Source organism: Nestor notabilis, unplaced genomic scaffold (genome assembly GCF_000696875.1).
Source record: "Nestor notabilis isolate BGI_N333 unplaced genomic scaffold, ASM69687v1 scaffold7310, whole genome shotgun sequence".
In the NCBI taxonomy this organism is placed as follows: domain Eukaryota; kingdom Metazoa; phylum Chordata; class Aves; order Psittaciformes; family Psittacidae; genus Nestor; species Nestor notabilis.
This window is the reverse complement of record NW_009910634.1, coordinates 26,040-39,866: the sequence shown is the minus strand read 5'-3', so window position 1 is coordinate 39,866 and position 13,827 is coordinate 26,040. Positions and strand designations below refer to the sequence as shown.

General features: G+C 38.7%; 1 protein-coding gene across 1 annotated transcript in view; it reads left to right on the top strand.

Annotated features, from left to right (window-relative positions):
• DOCK4 (dedicator of cytokinesis 4) overlaps positions 1–11,971 on the top strand; it is a gene marked incomplete at its 5' end in the record, with an annotated part of 119,538 nt that extends 107,567 nt beyond the window's left edge. Inside the window, 8 exons of the mRNA XM_010011020.1 lie at positions 176–297; positions 570–690; positions 1,219–1,300; positions 1,519–1,628; positions 5,081–5,153; positions 7,633–7,746; positions 8,690–8,751; positions 11,410–11,971. Coding sequence (XP_010009322.1) covers positions 176–297; positions 570–690; positions 1,219–1,300; positions 1,519–1,628; positions 5,081–5,153; positions 7,633–7,746; positions 8,690–8,751; positions 11,410–11,835 — 1,110 coding nt within the window. The remainder of the gene's footprint in view (positions 1–175; positions 298–569; positions 691–1,218; positions 1,301–1,518; positions 1,629–5,080; positions 5,154–7,632; positions 7,747–8,689; positions 8,752–11,409) is intronic.
• Positions 11,972–13,827: the final 1,856 nt, after the last annotated feature.

Here is a 13,827-nt window from a genome sequence, read left to right as displayed (position 1 = left end):
CCCTACAGATCTGAGAAGAATAGTCACATTTTACTAATGGGAATATATGATCAGCAAAAAGTTAAAATATTTTTCTTACTAATGATGAAGCTGATCCAAATGCAGATATAACTGGTCAAATGACTATGTATCTTAATGGTATTATGTTCATGTTAATCTTTTCACAACTTGCCAGGAATTTCCTGCCTGCGTACAAGCTAGCCCAATTCATTTCCCAAATGGAAGTCCTCGTGTATGCCGAAATTCCATACCTGTTTCTATGAGCCCTGATGGTGCCAGGGTAATACCACGACGCAGGTAAGTTAAAATTCTAGAAATGGATAGATTTTGTTACTCACAGAAGATGACCCATTAAAGACTTCTATTGTGTGCATGCTTCCTTGCATGGTCTGCCTGAAGTATCTTCAGTCATAAACAGCCGATATATATACTCTCTCCTCCTCCCCTTCCCCCCCACCCCATAAATCCAAATTAAACTGTAGCGATTAATAAATATGTACTTTTTTCACATAAAGAATATGATTGGCAACTACAGTTAACTATTTTGTATTTCCTTACTCTTATAATAGTCCTCTGAGTTACCCAGCTGTTAATCGGTATTCGTCCTCGTCACTGTCATCCCAAGCTTCTGCTGAAGTCAGCAATATCACTGGGCAGTCTGAAAGCTCTGATGAAGTTTTTAACATGCAGGTACAAATCACTGTTATTCTTCAAACTAAACAGAATCTTTCTTATGAGGTTATTTAATAAATCAATGCATCTTACTTTGTTCAGAAATCTCAAAGTTAATGCTTATACTTCTTTAAAAACAAAATAAATCTTTAAATGGGCTGTTAACCTTCTTAATTTAGAAAGAATAATGTTTTATGTAACTGTTTCTTCGTCTTTGACTTGGAGCATGGATTTTTTTATGAAAGTAAAAAGCAGCAATGCCGTACTATGCGAAGTCATCTGACCTTACATAGACTTTTCTGTCCCATCGACACAGTTGTGATGTAAATATTTTAATATATTAGTTACGCTTCTATTTATTTAACATTTGACTGCATATTTGTAAGTTACATTAATGCTCTTTATATTGGTTTGCTATTTTGAAGTACTGAGAAAATAGTCCAGCAAATTACAAGTTCTTTGTTCTAGTGAAAAGTATATTATAAATTTTTGTTTCCCAAACCAGTAAGTGTGATGTGATAACAACAGCATCTTTTCTATATGTAGCCTAGTCCGTCTACCTCAAGCCTGAGTTCTGCTCATTCTGCTTCACCTAATGTGACCAGTTCTGCTCCATCCAGTGCCAGAGGTAGGTGCTTATCTCCTGTGGTAAACCATGATATATGATTCTTGATACATTACACAACTGAATATCTGCATGACGTCACTGGTCAGATGTCAAAATTTAGCCAATTGTTTGAGGAATATGAATTACTGGGGGCAGAGGATTTCTTTGTCGTAAACCTAGACTTGAAATGTCTGACTTTCACTGCATGAATTTAATCACTTGACACATTTACGTTCTAGCCTCTCCTCTGTTGTCTGACAAACATAAGCATTCCCGAGAAAACTCTTGCCTGTCCCCCAGAGAAAGGCCCTGCAGTGCCATCTACCCTATTCCTTTGGAAACTTCACAGGTAGGAAGCTTGTTGGGAGTCCTCTGAACACAAGTAGCTAAGATGATGATAACGGTGCTTGTTGAAATTCGAGGAGATTCAGTGCCTGCTCACTGCTGTTAATTTTCAGGCTGGTTTTGTTGTTGTTTTTTTTTATAGCAAATACTCAAAAATATTTTACACAAAGGAGATGTGATCAAGTAACATGTATTCTATTCACATTTCTGCTTGCTATGTCTAGGTTTAGATCTGGTTGTTTATATTTACTCACTGCAGTGAGAGAGAGATGCAAAGACTTGGCAATGACACAGCCTGCTTGTGTGAAACTGCAGTGTTTGTTCAATCTGGGGAAGAAGAAAAACTGTTACCACAGCAGTTGTCCCTGTTGACCTCCCCTTTATTTCTTCTGAAATAGCTAATCTTAGCCACTCTGAGATAATAACCTACCACATGTGGCAATTCTTATTTTACGGTGTAGTTTCAGAAAAGAAAGACATTTTGTTACTCCAGAGAAAAGAATGAGTTGAGTTCTTACCTTAAAATTTCTATTACATAGGTCTGTATGAAATTTGTATCTTTTGACTTACCTGAAATGTAAAATGAGCCTGGTGAGCTGGTCAATTTTTTATTTTTTTTTTTTTCCATCTTTTTAGGAAAGATCTACTTTCCTAAAGTGCTTTCTTTTAACACGGTTGCTGTTTAATCCATGCCATCACACAATGCACCTCTTGCTGAAGCTGGGAAAGACAAGAACATAAGTACCGTGTGAAGGGCCCTTCTCTCAACACTTGCATTTCCACCATAAGTTTTGTCTCTGATAAAAAACCAGCTTGGTAGTCCAGGAGCCTTTCTTTTAGAAATAATTTGTTGGTTTCTCATTAGTTGTATTCTTGTCCCTTGCTTCTTCAGTTACTGAATTGCCTCTTGATTTAATTTTTTCCTCTTTTGTGTTTAAGTCCTCATGCTGTTACCTGAGGGCTTAAGAAGTAATACTGAAGCTTAGCCAGACTTAAGGGCATTTCTTGGTAACTACTTGCTGATATATCTGTGGGGCACTTTCTCAGTTTCCAACATACAGGAAAGATCAGATGTTCTTTAAAAAAAGCGGTTTTACAGTTTGGTGCAAAGAAAAAAATTATCCCGTTTTTGCTCCCAGACTGCAAACTCTTGCTTTGCCAAGTGGAATGTGACTTCTGTCCCACACTCTACCCGAGATTCGATAAGGGAGGCTGAGGAGCTCGTAGGCCCAGTCTCTGCTCTCTCTGAGACTCGCCCAGCAGGAAAATCTCCCAATCTGTCTCTACCCTCAGTGTCCCAAGAGAGGGTAAGTAGAAAAACTGACTTGCTTGTACAGTGAAGTATGTCTCAAAGGTGAGAAGTCTGACAGTTTCTTTCTGCCCTCATAACCACAACCGAGGATATATCTTTTTGGGGAAAGTGCAATTTCTTTCTCTGGTGCTCTATCTCCTGAGCAGTAAAAATGGACTGATCAGAAACAAGATTCTGATTCTCAGCCTTCTGATTAAGAAGGGGAAAAGAAATCCTCAGGACAATTGTAAGGATATGCCTGCAACTCTCATTAGAATCTAAACAATGAAACTGTTCCTTGTCATTTCTATTTTTATCCTAACACCAGTTAATTTCAACAGTCCTTGTTGGAGCTTCACACTAAGTTAATGAGGAAGGGACCACCCATTTATGAATATCTTTGTTACCGCTTAATGAATGCAATTTTCACAATAGTTTTTCAACCGGGAAAGATGAGCTACAGAGGCAAATTCCTGCACCTCAAGTCCAAGTCAAGTCTTTTCAGGCCATAGCTACTTTGTTTAAGGAAGTTTGATGGACTTTATAAAACAAGACTACAGCAGTACTGCGTCCACTTTACACATTGAAATTGATGCTCAAGGTTATCTGTGTTCAGCTGTTTTCAGTTAACATCCATTTGTGCTTGCTTTTTGATCTCTGGCAGAGTGACTGTACAGTGTGTCTCTCTTTCCATACTCTCAAGAGGAATGCCTGCAACAAGCCTCCTCAGTTTTTGCACTATTATTCTTCCTAATGGAGCTTTTTGGGTTTCACATTTTTAGGGGTTTTTTTGCGTGTCATTAAACATCCTGTGATTCCTCTTGTTCTTCCATATGGTTTTATATTTAATTCTTTTAGTATGTTTTCATTTCTCTGTATCTCATTCAGCTTTGTCTCTTTATCTCCTTCAATTTTAGTTGCTTTTTCAGGCTTTGTTCTTTACCTTTGCAACAGAAAATGGACTTCAGCACTTGCCCACCAGATCCTAGTGCACTGCAGACTCACTTGGCAGTGAACATTCAATCCAGACCAGGCAGGAACTTATGATAACATTTTCTGTCATGTTAGAGTACGCATGTAATTACACCACCTCAGTTTAATGGTTACTTCAGGAAAAACAGATGTTACCTGATCCAGTATGACTCTAGTACAGTATAGATAGGCAAACCTAGTGTAGCTCAGAATCTAATAAAGCATTCCCTCTATGTGATGTTTAAAGTCACGTTAAATTGGCCAGATATTTGCTCATCAATTTACGGAGCTGCAGCATGTTACATCAATGACGATTACTTTGCAGCTGGGTTTGCCATCTTGTGGAATCACAGTGTAGTGCCTCGGTGACTCAGCATGGTCTTCTAACATTGCAAGGAGATTCAGGAGTCGGATTTGATTTGGGTCTGAATGGCTTCTCTGATCTTGCTTTACAGAAAAAAGGTTGGGGTGGGGAAAGTAAAGTTTATTGGTTCTCATTTCCTTTGGAAAATACATCTGAATTACTTGTAGGATTAACTGTATGCTGTTTACATTTGTTATCAAGATAAACTAGTGATCCATGCATTATTTGGATGCTGTCAAAAAAAAAATGCTAGTGGAATTTTAAAACTTTCATAAATTTGCTATGTTGTTTGTTTGGTTTTTTTAAAATGAATATTCAGAAAAGGAAAGACAAAGGCACTTTATGGGTCAGCTCTTATCTACCAGAGAAATAAGAACATAACTACAAAAAAGTCTTGTTGGAAATAATACACAGTGCTTTTCTAAGATAACAGCCATAGCTTGAATATTGCCAAACATTACAGCTTGTTCAGATTCTGATTCTACAATGAAATTATTGCAAATCTATCCATGCACTTAGTAATCTACCAAGATACCACTTGAGGAATGAGCCTTGTTTTGATTTTTAGGGAGCTGGAAACTGTCAGAACTCAGTACATAATAATCCTCTCTCTGATTCCAGTGTGTACAGCAAACTAGTCTACTCCCAATTGTATACATGTATTTTTATTAAACTATTTATGTACTTAGGTGATGTTTATCGCTACCTCCTGGCCTGTGTGGGTCAATTATTATCCTGTGGAGATAATAACACTAAGATACTTGTTTTCTTAAAGGCTACTGAAATACAACAGCACCTATGCATAAACCATGCTGTTCTCAATTTACAGAGAATGCTATTTAATCATATTGGAGATGGTGCTTTGCCACGAAGTGATTCCAATTTGCCCTGCCCTGACAAAGGTGAGTGGACATGCTGCGCTATACCAATCTTGGAAGAAATGAAAATATAATTAATCTGTCATATTCCTGTGGAATGCTAATTCTTTTGAGTACATACTGTCATCTTCAAGTTTCAAAACATTCTAATTTAACTAAAATTACTATAACACTCTTAAGTTTCAAAACACTTTTCCAGAAAGGGGGAATATGGTGTTTGTTTGAACTGAGTGTTGCACTCATGGGGGCCCAGAAGCTTGCAGGAAGGGGGGATGGAGCAGCAGGTTGCAGCAGGCTGCCATGAGGGCTGTCGTTTTTGTTTCTCAAGAGAGACATGTGGGGCGATGTAACCTGGAGATTAACTTCTGGAGACCGGGGCAGAGAGAAGCCAAAGATATGGATAGAGTCCCAAAGTTTTGCATCTGCCAGTCCTCTTTACCAAATATAAGTCACTGTGCTTTTGGTTACACTTTGATGGAAAAGAAATGATGAATTTGTGCTTTGTTGGGGTTTTGTTTTGTTATTAATTAGAGTAAATGAGAAACCTATGAATTTCCATAGACAAAATACTGCCTTTTGTAATTCTGCGCTTGGGGAAATTCAATATTGTTGGCACCGTTACTGTGCCATGATTTCATTGTGCATTCCATGCGCGTAATATGCTCCATCATTTCATTATGTGCTGTCCTTTGTGCTGCCCTGACTGAAGGATGCAGTAAAACAGGTTTATTGAAAAGAAATGTTAAGAATCCACTGTAACAAGAACTGACCAGGAGTCAGATTTTCATCAATAGGAGCTGATTTTTATAAGTATTTTTGTGTCCAAGTTTTTATGAAAGCCGAAGTAGGGAATTCTTCACAGGACTGAAAAAACATATGAAATAATTCAACATGGAAATGGCAAAACTTTTCCACTGGCCTATGCAGCCAAGTAAATTACAGAATTATTAAAATCAAATATTCTCTCCTGGAGACTTCAGCAGTCCAAAGAACTGACTGCTTGGATGACTTACAAGAAAAAAATTGGCTTGTCAAGAGATTCAGGCACTTGAAGTACTTACATCTGGTGCCAAGTCATTTTTAGTATAAGGGCAAAACCATACTGGTAGGTGACAGCATACTATAAAAAAGCAAATAATGTATTGCATATTTTGGCAACAAAAAAGCAAAATGATCCTCTAGAAAACAGATTATTCTGTGCACTGTTCTCAGGATCAACTAATGTGCAATTATACTGTAACAATATTGTATACAGATACAAAACAAATATTCGTACTGTACTTTTTGTATTAAGTTTGCTATATACTCGTATAATGGGACTGCAGTCCTTCTGAGAGCCCTTGGTGTTCCTGTAATAGCAATAATTGATACAATCAGTATAGCAACAATACTTTGCTTTTTAATTCATCGTTATACATGAGCACAGAGTCCTTGCATGTGGCTTTCTACTCATAACTATGAAACAAACAAACAAGAAGGAAACTGTCATGGCAAGGCAAGAGGTTTGAGGTTTTGAAGGTGAGAGGGGTTTGGTGGGGTTTTTTTCTGGGGAAAAGGAGATTTGAAGTAGTGTTCTCCCACTTTTTTACAGGACGTTTAAGAAAAATTGTGGGATTTAAGTTAGCTTTTGTCCTGTCCATCTTAAATGCTCTCTCTGTCTGACTTCTTTCCAGTATTAGTGTCTCTTTGATAACATAAGATAATGCAGTTACAGATGCTGTTTCAGACCTTACAGGATCATTCGGTTAAAGTATTTGTCTGTGCTACATTTACCAAATTCCATGACAACAGCCAATTTTATGTGTGTCAAGGTATTACTCAATTTACATGATCAAACAGAGATCCTTGACCATGGATACAAACAGTGTATATATATTTACTCAGTCCACAACAATTTCTTAATTTATTTTTTTTTACACCAGACACTTTCATTTCTTCCAATTTTTACTCCCTTCATTTTGTGCCCTTCTTTAAAATCTGAATTTGTAGCCCATGCAGGCAACAAAAGACTGTTAGCACGGAAAGCTTTCTGAGGGAGGTCGATTGGAATTTGGCAAGTTCCTTTCTCTAGTCCCTTCTGTATATAAAATGAGTTAATGGAAACAGTTTATGAATAGTCTGTTCCCCTCTGCCTAGAAATCTCTAAATAGGAGTCTGGTGCAAAGATAAGTTGATTATATTAACAGGCTTCAAGCTTGTCTCCCTTTGTGGATGGATTTGCAGTGCACCAGAGTGCTATGTCAGCTGCTATTCTTGCTGATGGTCCCAACTGCTATACAATCACAAACTGACCTGAGGGCCAGATGCACACATCAGGCAACCAGGAGATTGACAGGCACTCTTTAAGAGCTTTTCAAATGCTGATGTAATCATAAGAGCTTTTCAGGCATGCTTGTTAAGTTGTTTAGTGTTTTCACTCTGTGTATTTTTACCCTCCTGGATAAAGGCCAGTCAGAGATATGGAAGTGTTGATCCCTATGGCAGCTTTTTCATTCTCTTCCAGCTGTGAACACCACCCCCAGCAGCTGGAGCCTGGACAGTGGGAAGGAAGCCAGAAACACATCAGAAAGCGGAAAGCTTATATCTCCTCCTGTACCACCAAGACCTGCACAGACTGGTGAGTTAAAGGACATTTCAGGCTAAGCTCCAGTAAAAAAAAATGATTTAGAGGGCTTAGATTCTTTCCACTCTGATTAATGTTTAACTTCTTGGACAGGTTAATTTATTATTTGATTACTTACACAGAAGGCTGTAGAACTGCCTCTGCAGGCATTTTCATCTTATTAATGTTCTCTGTAATATTCTGTTTCCAATACTCTGCCCCTTCACTTAATGACTGAGTAGCTTCAGACAGCTCATGCTACTACTAGGGAGGATGATCAAATTTAATCTTTTGATCTTAAGATAATTGGAGGTTAGCAGTCAGGAATGATCATTAATCACAAAGAATCTTACTGGTCAGAAAAAGCACAGCAATCATGGAAGTACATGAATTCTGTTACAATAACCAATTTGCCTTTCAAAAGATTAATTTCCATTTAAAGGAAAGGCTGCTTAAGTGATACTACAAATGTAATCATTCTCAAGGGAGTGAAAATGCTTTTTGAGTTTTAGACTTATGCCTCAAGGTATGTCCAGGCATGTTTACGGGTAAATATTTTATAAAAGTACATTATGTATTGTCTTTTACCTTATTTGACAGGCAAATACATAATATATTTCTTAAAAGAAGAACAAAAAGAGGAGGGGAAAAGTTATTATACTGACTTACTTTGAATTCTGTTATTGTATGGTAGGATATAAACAAATCTAGTAATATAAAATTTGCCAGAGAAGATGGATGCAGAAATTTCTTATACTTCATTAGTTGTACTGCAACATAATCCTGAGAACAAAGTAAAAGACACAAAATCTCTAAAACTATTTGCAGCCATTGGGCAAGTACCTAGAGAGAATCAGATATAATGTTTGTGTATCAAATGATTGCCTATCCACTTAAAAAGATATCTTAGTGAAAATTGTAATTCCAAGAGTGCACTGAAATCTTTCTGACTTTGCAGCGTCACCAGCAAGACACATAGCCTCCATTTCCCCTTCTCCTGCTGGCAGATCACCAATGAAGGTACCATCTCACTGCAGTGAATTGCCTTTGTGGGACAGGTTGTATGTGTTGTGGGGTACATAATATAATCCCAAATCATGTATATTAAATGTGTACATTTTTTGTTTTATTATAATATGCCTATACAAAAAAAATCACAAGAGTAAGCAGAGATACAGGTCTCCTAAGGAAGAGGAAAGTGGCACCCCACAATGACTCTTTTCCCCTCGAGGTCCCTAATCACAAGTCCTCAGTTGTTCTCCTGTTTGTCATCCTGCAAGTCCAGAGGAGGGCCATGAAGATGATCAGAGGGCTGGAGCACCTCTCCTAGGAAGACAGGCGGTGAGAGGGCTGGGTTTGTTCAGCCTGGAGAAGAGAGGGCTCCAGGAAAACCTTACAGCATCCTTCCAGTATCTGAAGGGTCGTACATGAAATCTGGAGAGGGACTTTTTTGCAATGGCAAGTAGTGATAGGATAAGAGGTAATGGCCTTAAACTGAAAGAGGGTAGATTTAAATTAGATATAAGGAAGAAGTTCTTTACTGTGAGGGTGGTGTGAGGCACTTCAACAAGTTGCCCAAGAAGTTGTTCCAAGGCCAGGCTGGATGGGGCTTTGAGCAACCTGGTCTAGAGGAAGGTTCCCTGCCCATGGCAGGGGCATGGGAACTAGATGAGCTTCAAGGTCCCTTCCAACCCAAACCATTCTATGGTTACATCTTGTACAAAAGGTGAGCAGCTTTTTTTTTTTCCTGAATGGACTCAATACTGATGGTTCTTAGGGACGTTTGAAGCTTGCCCTAATGTTTTCTTCTAAAGGCCCACACAGAATTGAAGCGTTTTGCAGCCAAAGTCTGGATTGCCACCTGGGAGATGAATACTGGCCTAGAATACTTCTGAGAGATCCTGGATCTCACTTTGAGCATCCATGAATTTCCAGACTGTTTGGTGTCTAGACTGTTACTACTGGTACAAGCAGTCTGCACTGCTGTCAGGAGCCAAGTGCTTACCCCAGCTCCTAAATCTAACTAAGCAGGGTTTACACATATTTGCTTTTGTTCTGAATGACAAAAGCAAAGGTCCTAAATCTTATCTATAGTTACTTAATCTAACTGTCAAGAGTTCTTGGAACTTGAACCAATTACATCATTTATTTGAAAACCTTGACCCTGGTTGTTTGTGGGGTAGAAGTGCAGCTGCAGCCCCCTCACATGCAGAGGAATGGAACCTGGAACAAGTAGTTAAACAGACTTGTAATGTCTGAAATATCTTCAACATGTATTGAGCTTTGAATAAAACTTTCTTTGCTTTTCCCTAGCCATATGCAGGGCTCAGTTTTTAGCCTTTGTTCCAACTGTTACGTGCTGCCAGAGAAGGTCATCTCAGTACAAAACCCACTGATGTAAGATTTTTTTCCCATTGCTTTCAGTGCTCGGTGGATCCAGTCCTAGATGGATAACTAAAATTATCTCAACAGCATAAAGTCAGTGCAGCCACCTCTATACACCCCTGTCCCACTCCTTTTCCTTCTCTTCCCACCCTTTGTTGCATGGCTCACGCTTTCACCTCAAGCTGAGCAGCTGAGCGCCAACCGGTCTAACAAGAATTGGAGTTAGAAATTTGTCTTTGATATGATTTCTCCATCCCTTTTATAGCCTGTGCTTGAGGCCATTAAGTCTAGATTGTCTCAAATGGTTCCAGTCAAAATTGGATAAGTTGCAAAAACTTTTTAAGTCGCCAAGTACAGTCTAACCTTCTACAGTTTTCAGTTGAAGCTGCTTCACTAGAATGGAACTGCTTAGTGGTTTTCGGTCAGGCGTTACTGTCTCTGCCTTTTACTCTTTGTCAGCACTGTTGTCACTTGGGCCCTCAGCTCTCCATCCCCTACCTTTCCACCCAGACCTGTGAGGCTGCTAGTGCAGGCATTTGCAGCCTTTGCCCTGCACTGGACCCTGTTTTGTGCAAGTGACATGGTGTGCCCAAGCAACACCTGGGAGATGGGGGAAAGGATGGGTGGAACAACTGTGGTTCAAAATGCCATCTGCAGCAGCAGCAGCAGCAATGCTTCAGCAGAAGCTTCCCGCTGCTGTGCCTGGGTGGGCTGGTGCCCAGCTTGGCATCTGCTCTGCGCTTCACGTCCAACACTGGTATGATGACACACTCATAAATGATGCCACGATGTAAATACACTTTTCATTGCATGACGGTGCACCAGAACTGGGAGGAAAAGCTTTGAAAATTAATTTGGAACTTAATAGACTGAAGGAGGCACAGTGACTGGGATGCACGTCCTGTGCTTTGGCGTTAGGGGGCAGGACACCACTAGTTATGCCCAGCGCGCGGTTTAGCACTTCACTGCAAGCTAGGAAAACCGAGGGGTTTTTTAAAGGCTTCCAGATTTTTCCAGGGTGTTTTGGTAGCAAGATAATATGTAAGCACAGTTTTACATGCACTTACAAGAATTACTGGCATAAGCACTGTTTAAGGTGTACCTGGGCACCTGGAAATGAGCTTTTTATTGGTTTCTTACTGAATCTTAATTAGAGGGATGCAGTGTGTATATTTATCAAGCTCCAGAATCCATGTTCTGTATCTGTGTATGAGATGTTTTCGGTCTGAGCACAGAAGCACTCTGCCTCATTTACTCCAGGTAAATTATTCTTCTGCCCTTTCTTTTGAGCAGGGGTCTGTGCAATCGTTCACACCATCTCCAGTGGAGTATCATTCCTCGGGGCTCATATCCAACTCCCCGGTGCTGTCGGGGAGTTACAGCAGTGGCATCTCTTCGCTCAGCCGATGTAGCACGTCAGAGACATCAGGCTTTGAAAGCCAAGGTAGCGAACCAACAGTGACTGTCTCAAGCTACAACGTTCCTGAGGAGCCTGTGAGAAAAGAAAGTAAAACCCCGCCGCCTTACAGCGTGTACGAGCGGACTCTGAAACGCCCTGTTCCTCTACCTCACAGCCTCTCCATCCCACCCGCCACAGACCCCCCGGCACTGCCGCCCAAGCCGCAGCTGGTCCGGCCAAACAACCTGGAAAACAGCAGCAGGAGGACTGAGCAGGTTCCCCGGCCCAGGCCTCTGCCCCGCAAAGTCTCTCAGCTTTGAGAAGCCACTTTTGTATTTAATTGCAACCAATCCTTTACCGTTTAAGAAATAATATTTTTTAAAGATGGTAAAATGCATTTAGTTAGGCACTTTAATATTTCACCCACCTTTTCTTTTGAGTAATTTTGAAATGCTTATTAATATTGTGTTGCACATTTGAAATGAAATTACTAATTTAGGTTGCCAGCTATTATAGGAAGCATGAACAAGAGAATTTTATTTTTTTTTTTTAATTTCATGGTGATGAATACTGATAAATGCTTTTATTTGTCCTTTATTTTTATTTAAAAAATTTAAATCTAAAACCCTACAACTGAGTTAGCCGAAAATACTTCTTACAAAATGCAGAATATACTGACTGAACCTATACTACTAGAGATAAATGCACACTTTCTAACAAAGTAGTCTGTAGACTAGGATGTTTCTGCAAGTAGGCTGAAAGTTGTTTCTGTTTATCCAATGAACAGGTTAGTCATTTCAAATGTCTGTAGAAATATGGAAATATAATGCGTTATACTGCAGAGAATTGTCGTAAGAATGTGGTTTGGAATTTCTGAAACACACGCTTGTCTTATGTTCTTTTTAAGATGGAAAAATACCTGCATTTCATTCAGTGTACAGCACCGTTCTGGTGAATCCTGATGAGGTTTGATGCCATTAGTGTATTACTGTACCTGATGCATCCTTTTCTTTTTGAGGTGCAATTTACTTTCATTCTTCCAGTTAATGTTTTGTTTTGTTTTGGGTTTTTTTAAAACTAGCAGTTTGCTAGTGGAGGCTCTCTACTGTTTTTGAAAGTTCACCCTAAAACACAATCTGTGTATGAAACAGGTACAAATGAATTGTACATTTAACTTGCATACAAGAATCGGTACTGACTAGTACCAAGGCATACACTAAGCAAACAAATTTTCAAAAATACAAATATTGATCAATACATTTCAAAAGCTAATTGCAAAGGTCATTAATAATTCTGTAAAAACCTAGGAAGGATTCTGAACAGCTCTTTCAAAGTGTACGTACGGATGAAGCCAGGGTTTGGATTTGCTTTTTAGCTTGCGTTCATCACCATCATCTTTAACGTAGGAGAATGGTGTTTGATCTTGGGTTGCATTTTACTGATTGGCTTCTGAAGAGCTCTGGAAAGTTAATGCCAAGCCGTAGGAATGTGGAAGGAAAAAAAAAAAAAGAAAAAGCACCTTCTGTATGTATTTTTTGTATCCTCTTTCTTTTACTGACTGTTTAAATGTGCTTGGGATCAGATGTGTGAACTGCATTTTAAATCATGCTGTTAAAAATATTCTCCCTCTTTTGTTGGGAAGCTCATGTTGATTTTAGCTGTGTTTGATTTGTTGATAGTTTAACTGGAAGAAAGTGACCACTTTTTATATTCTCTCAATTAAACCTTCAGCAGTTACAAGCTGTTGATGGTAGTTATAGAGGTTTTCTATAATAAATGTTCAAGTATTTTTGTACATAATTCGTAAATTTTAATAAGGAGTGTACCATTATGTGAAAAAGAAGCAAACAGTTGTGTATGCAGTAAGATTGTTATAATTATGCCAAATACTTTATGTATGGAAAAAGAATATTTGTAAATATGTGCTTTTAACAATAATTCTGCCATATTGACTTTACAATTTTGAATGTCAGAAAAAATTAATATATGTTAAAATATTTATGTTTTAGTGAAAGTATTCATAACTTGAAAAGGAACATACACATTTTAGCTTTGTATCTTGCTGATTTCAAAGTCTGAAATTCCTTGAACTAGCTCTTGCTTTCTACTATAACATTTTTGTGTCTGTAACCACATCTACACAAAAAGTGTAGAAAGCTCTGTATTTATGCTGATATAAAGAAGTATTGCCTGAGATTTAAATAAGGTGTCACAAGTAAGATAACAAAGCTGCTTTGATTTCTTTTTTTTCACCCATGTAATTTAATAGGTTTTGTTGACTAGTGCTTAAGCACAGTATGAATCAGTGTTAT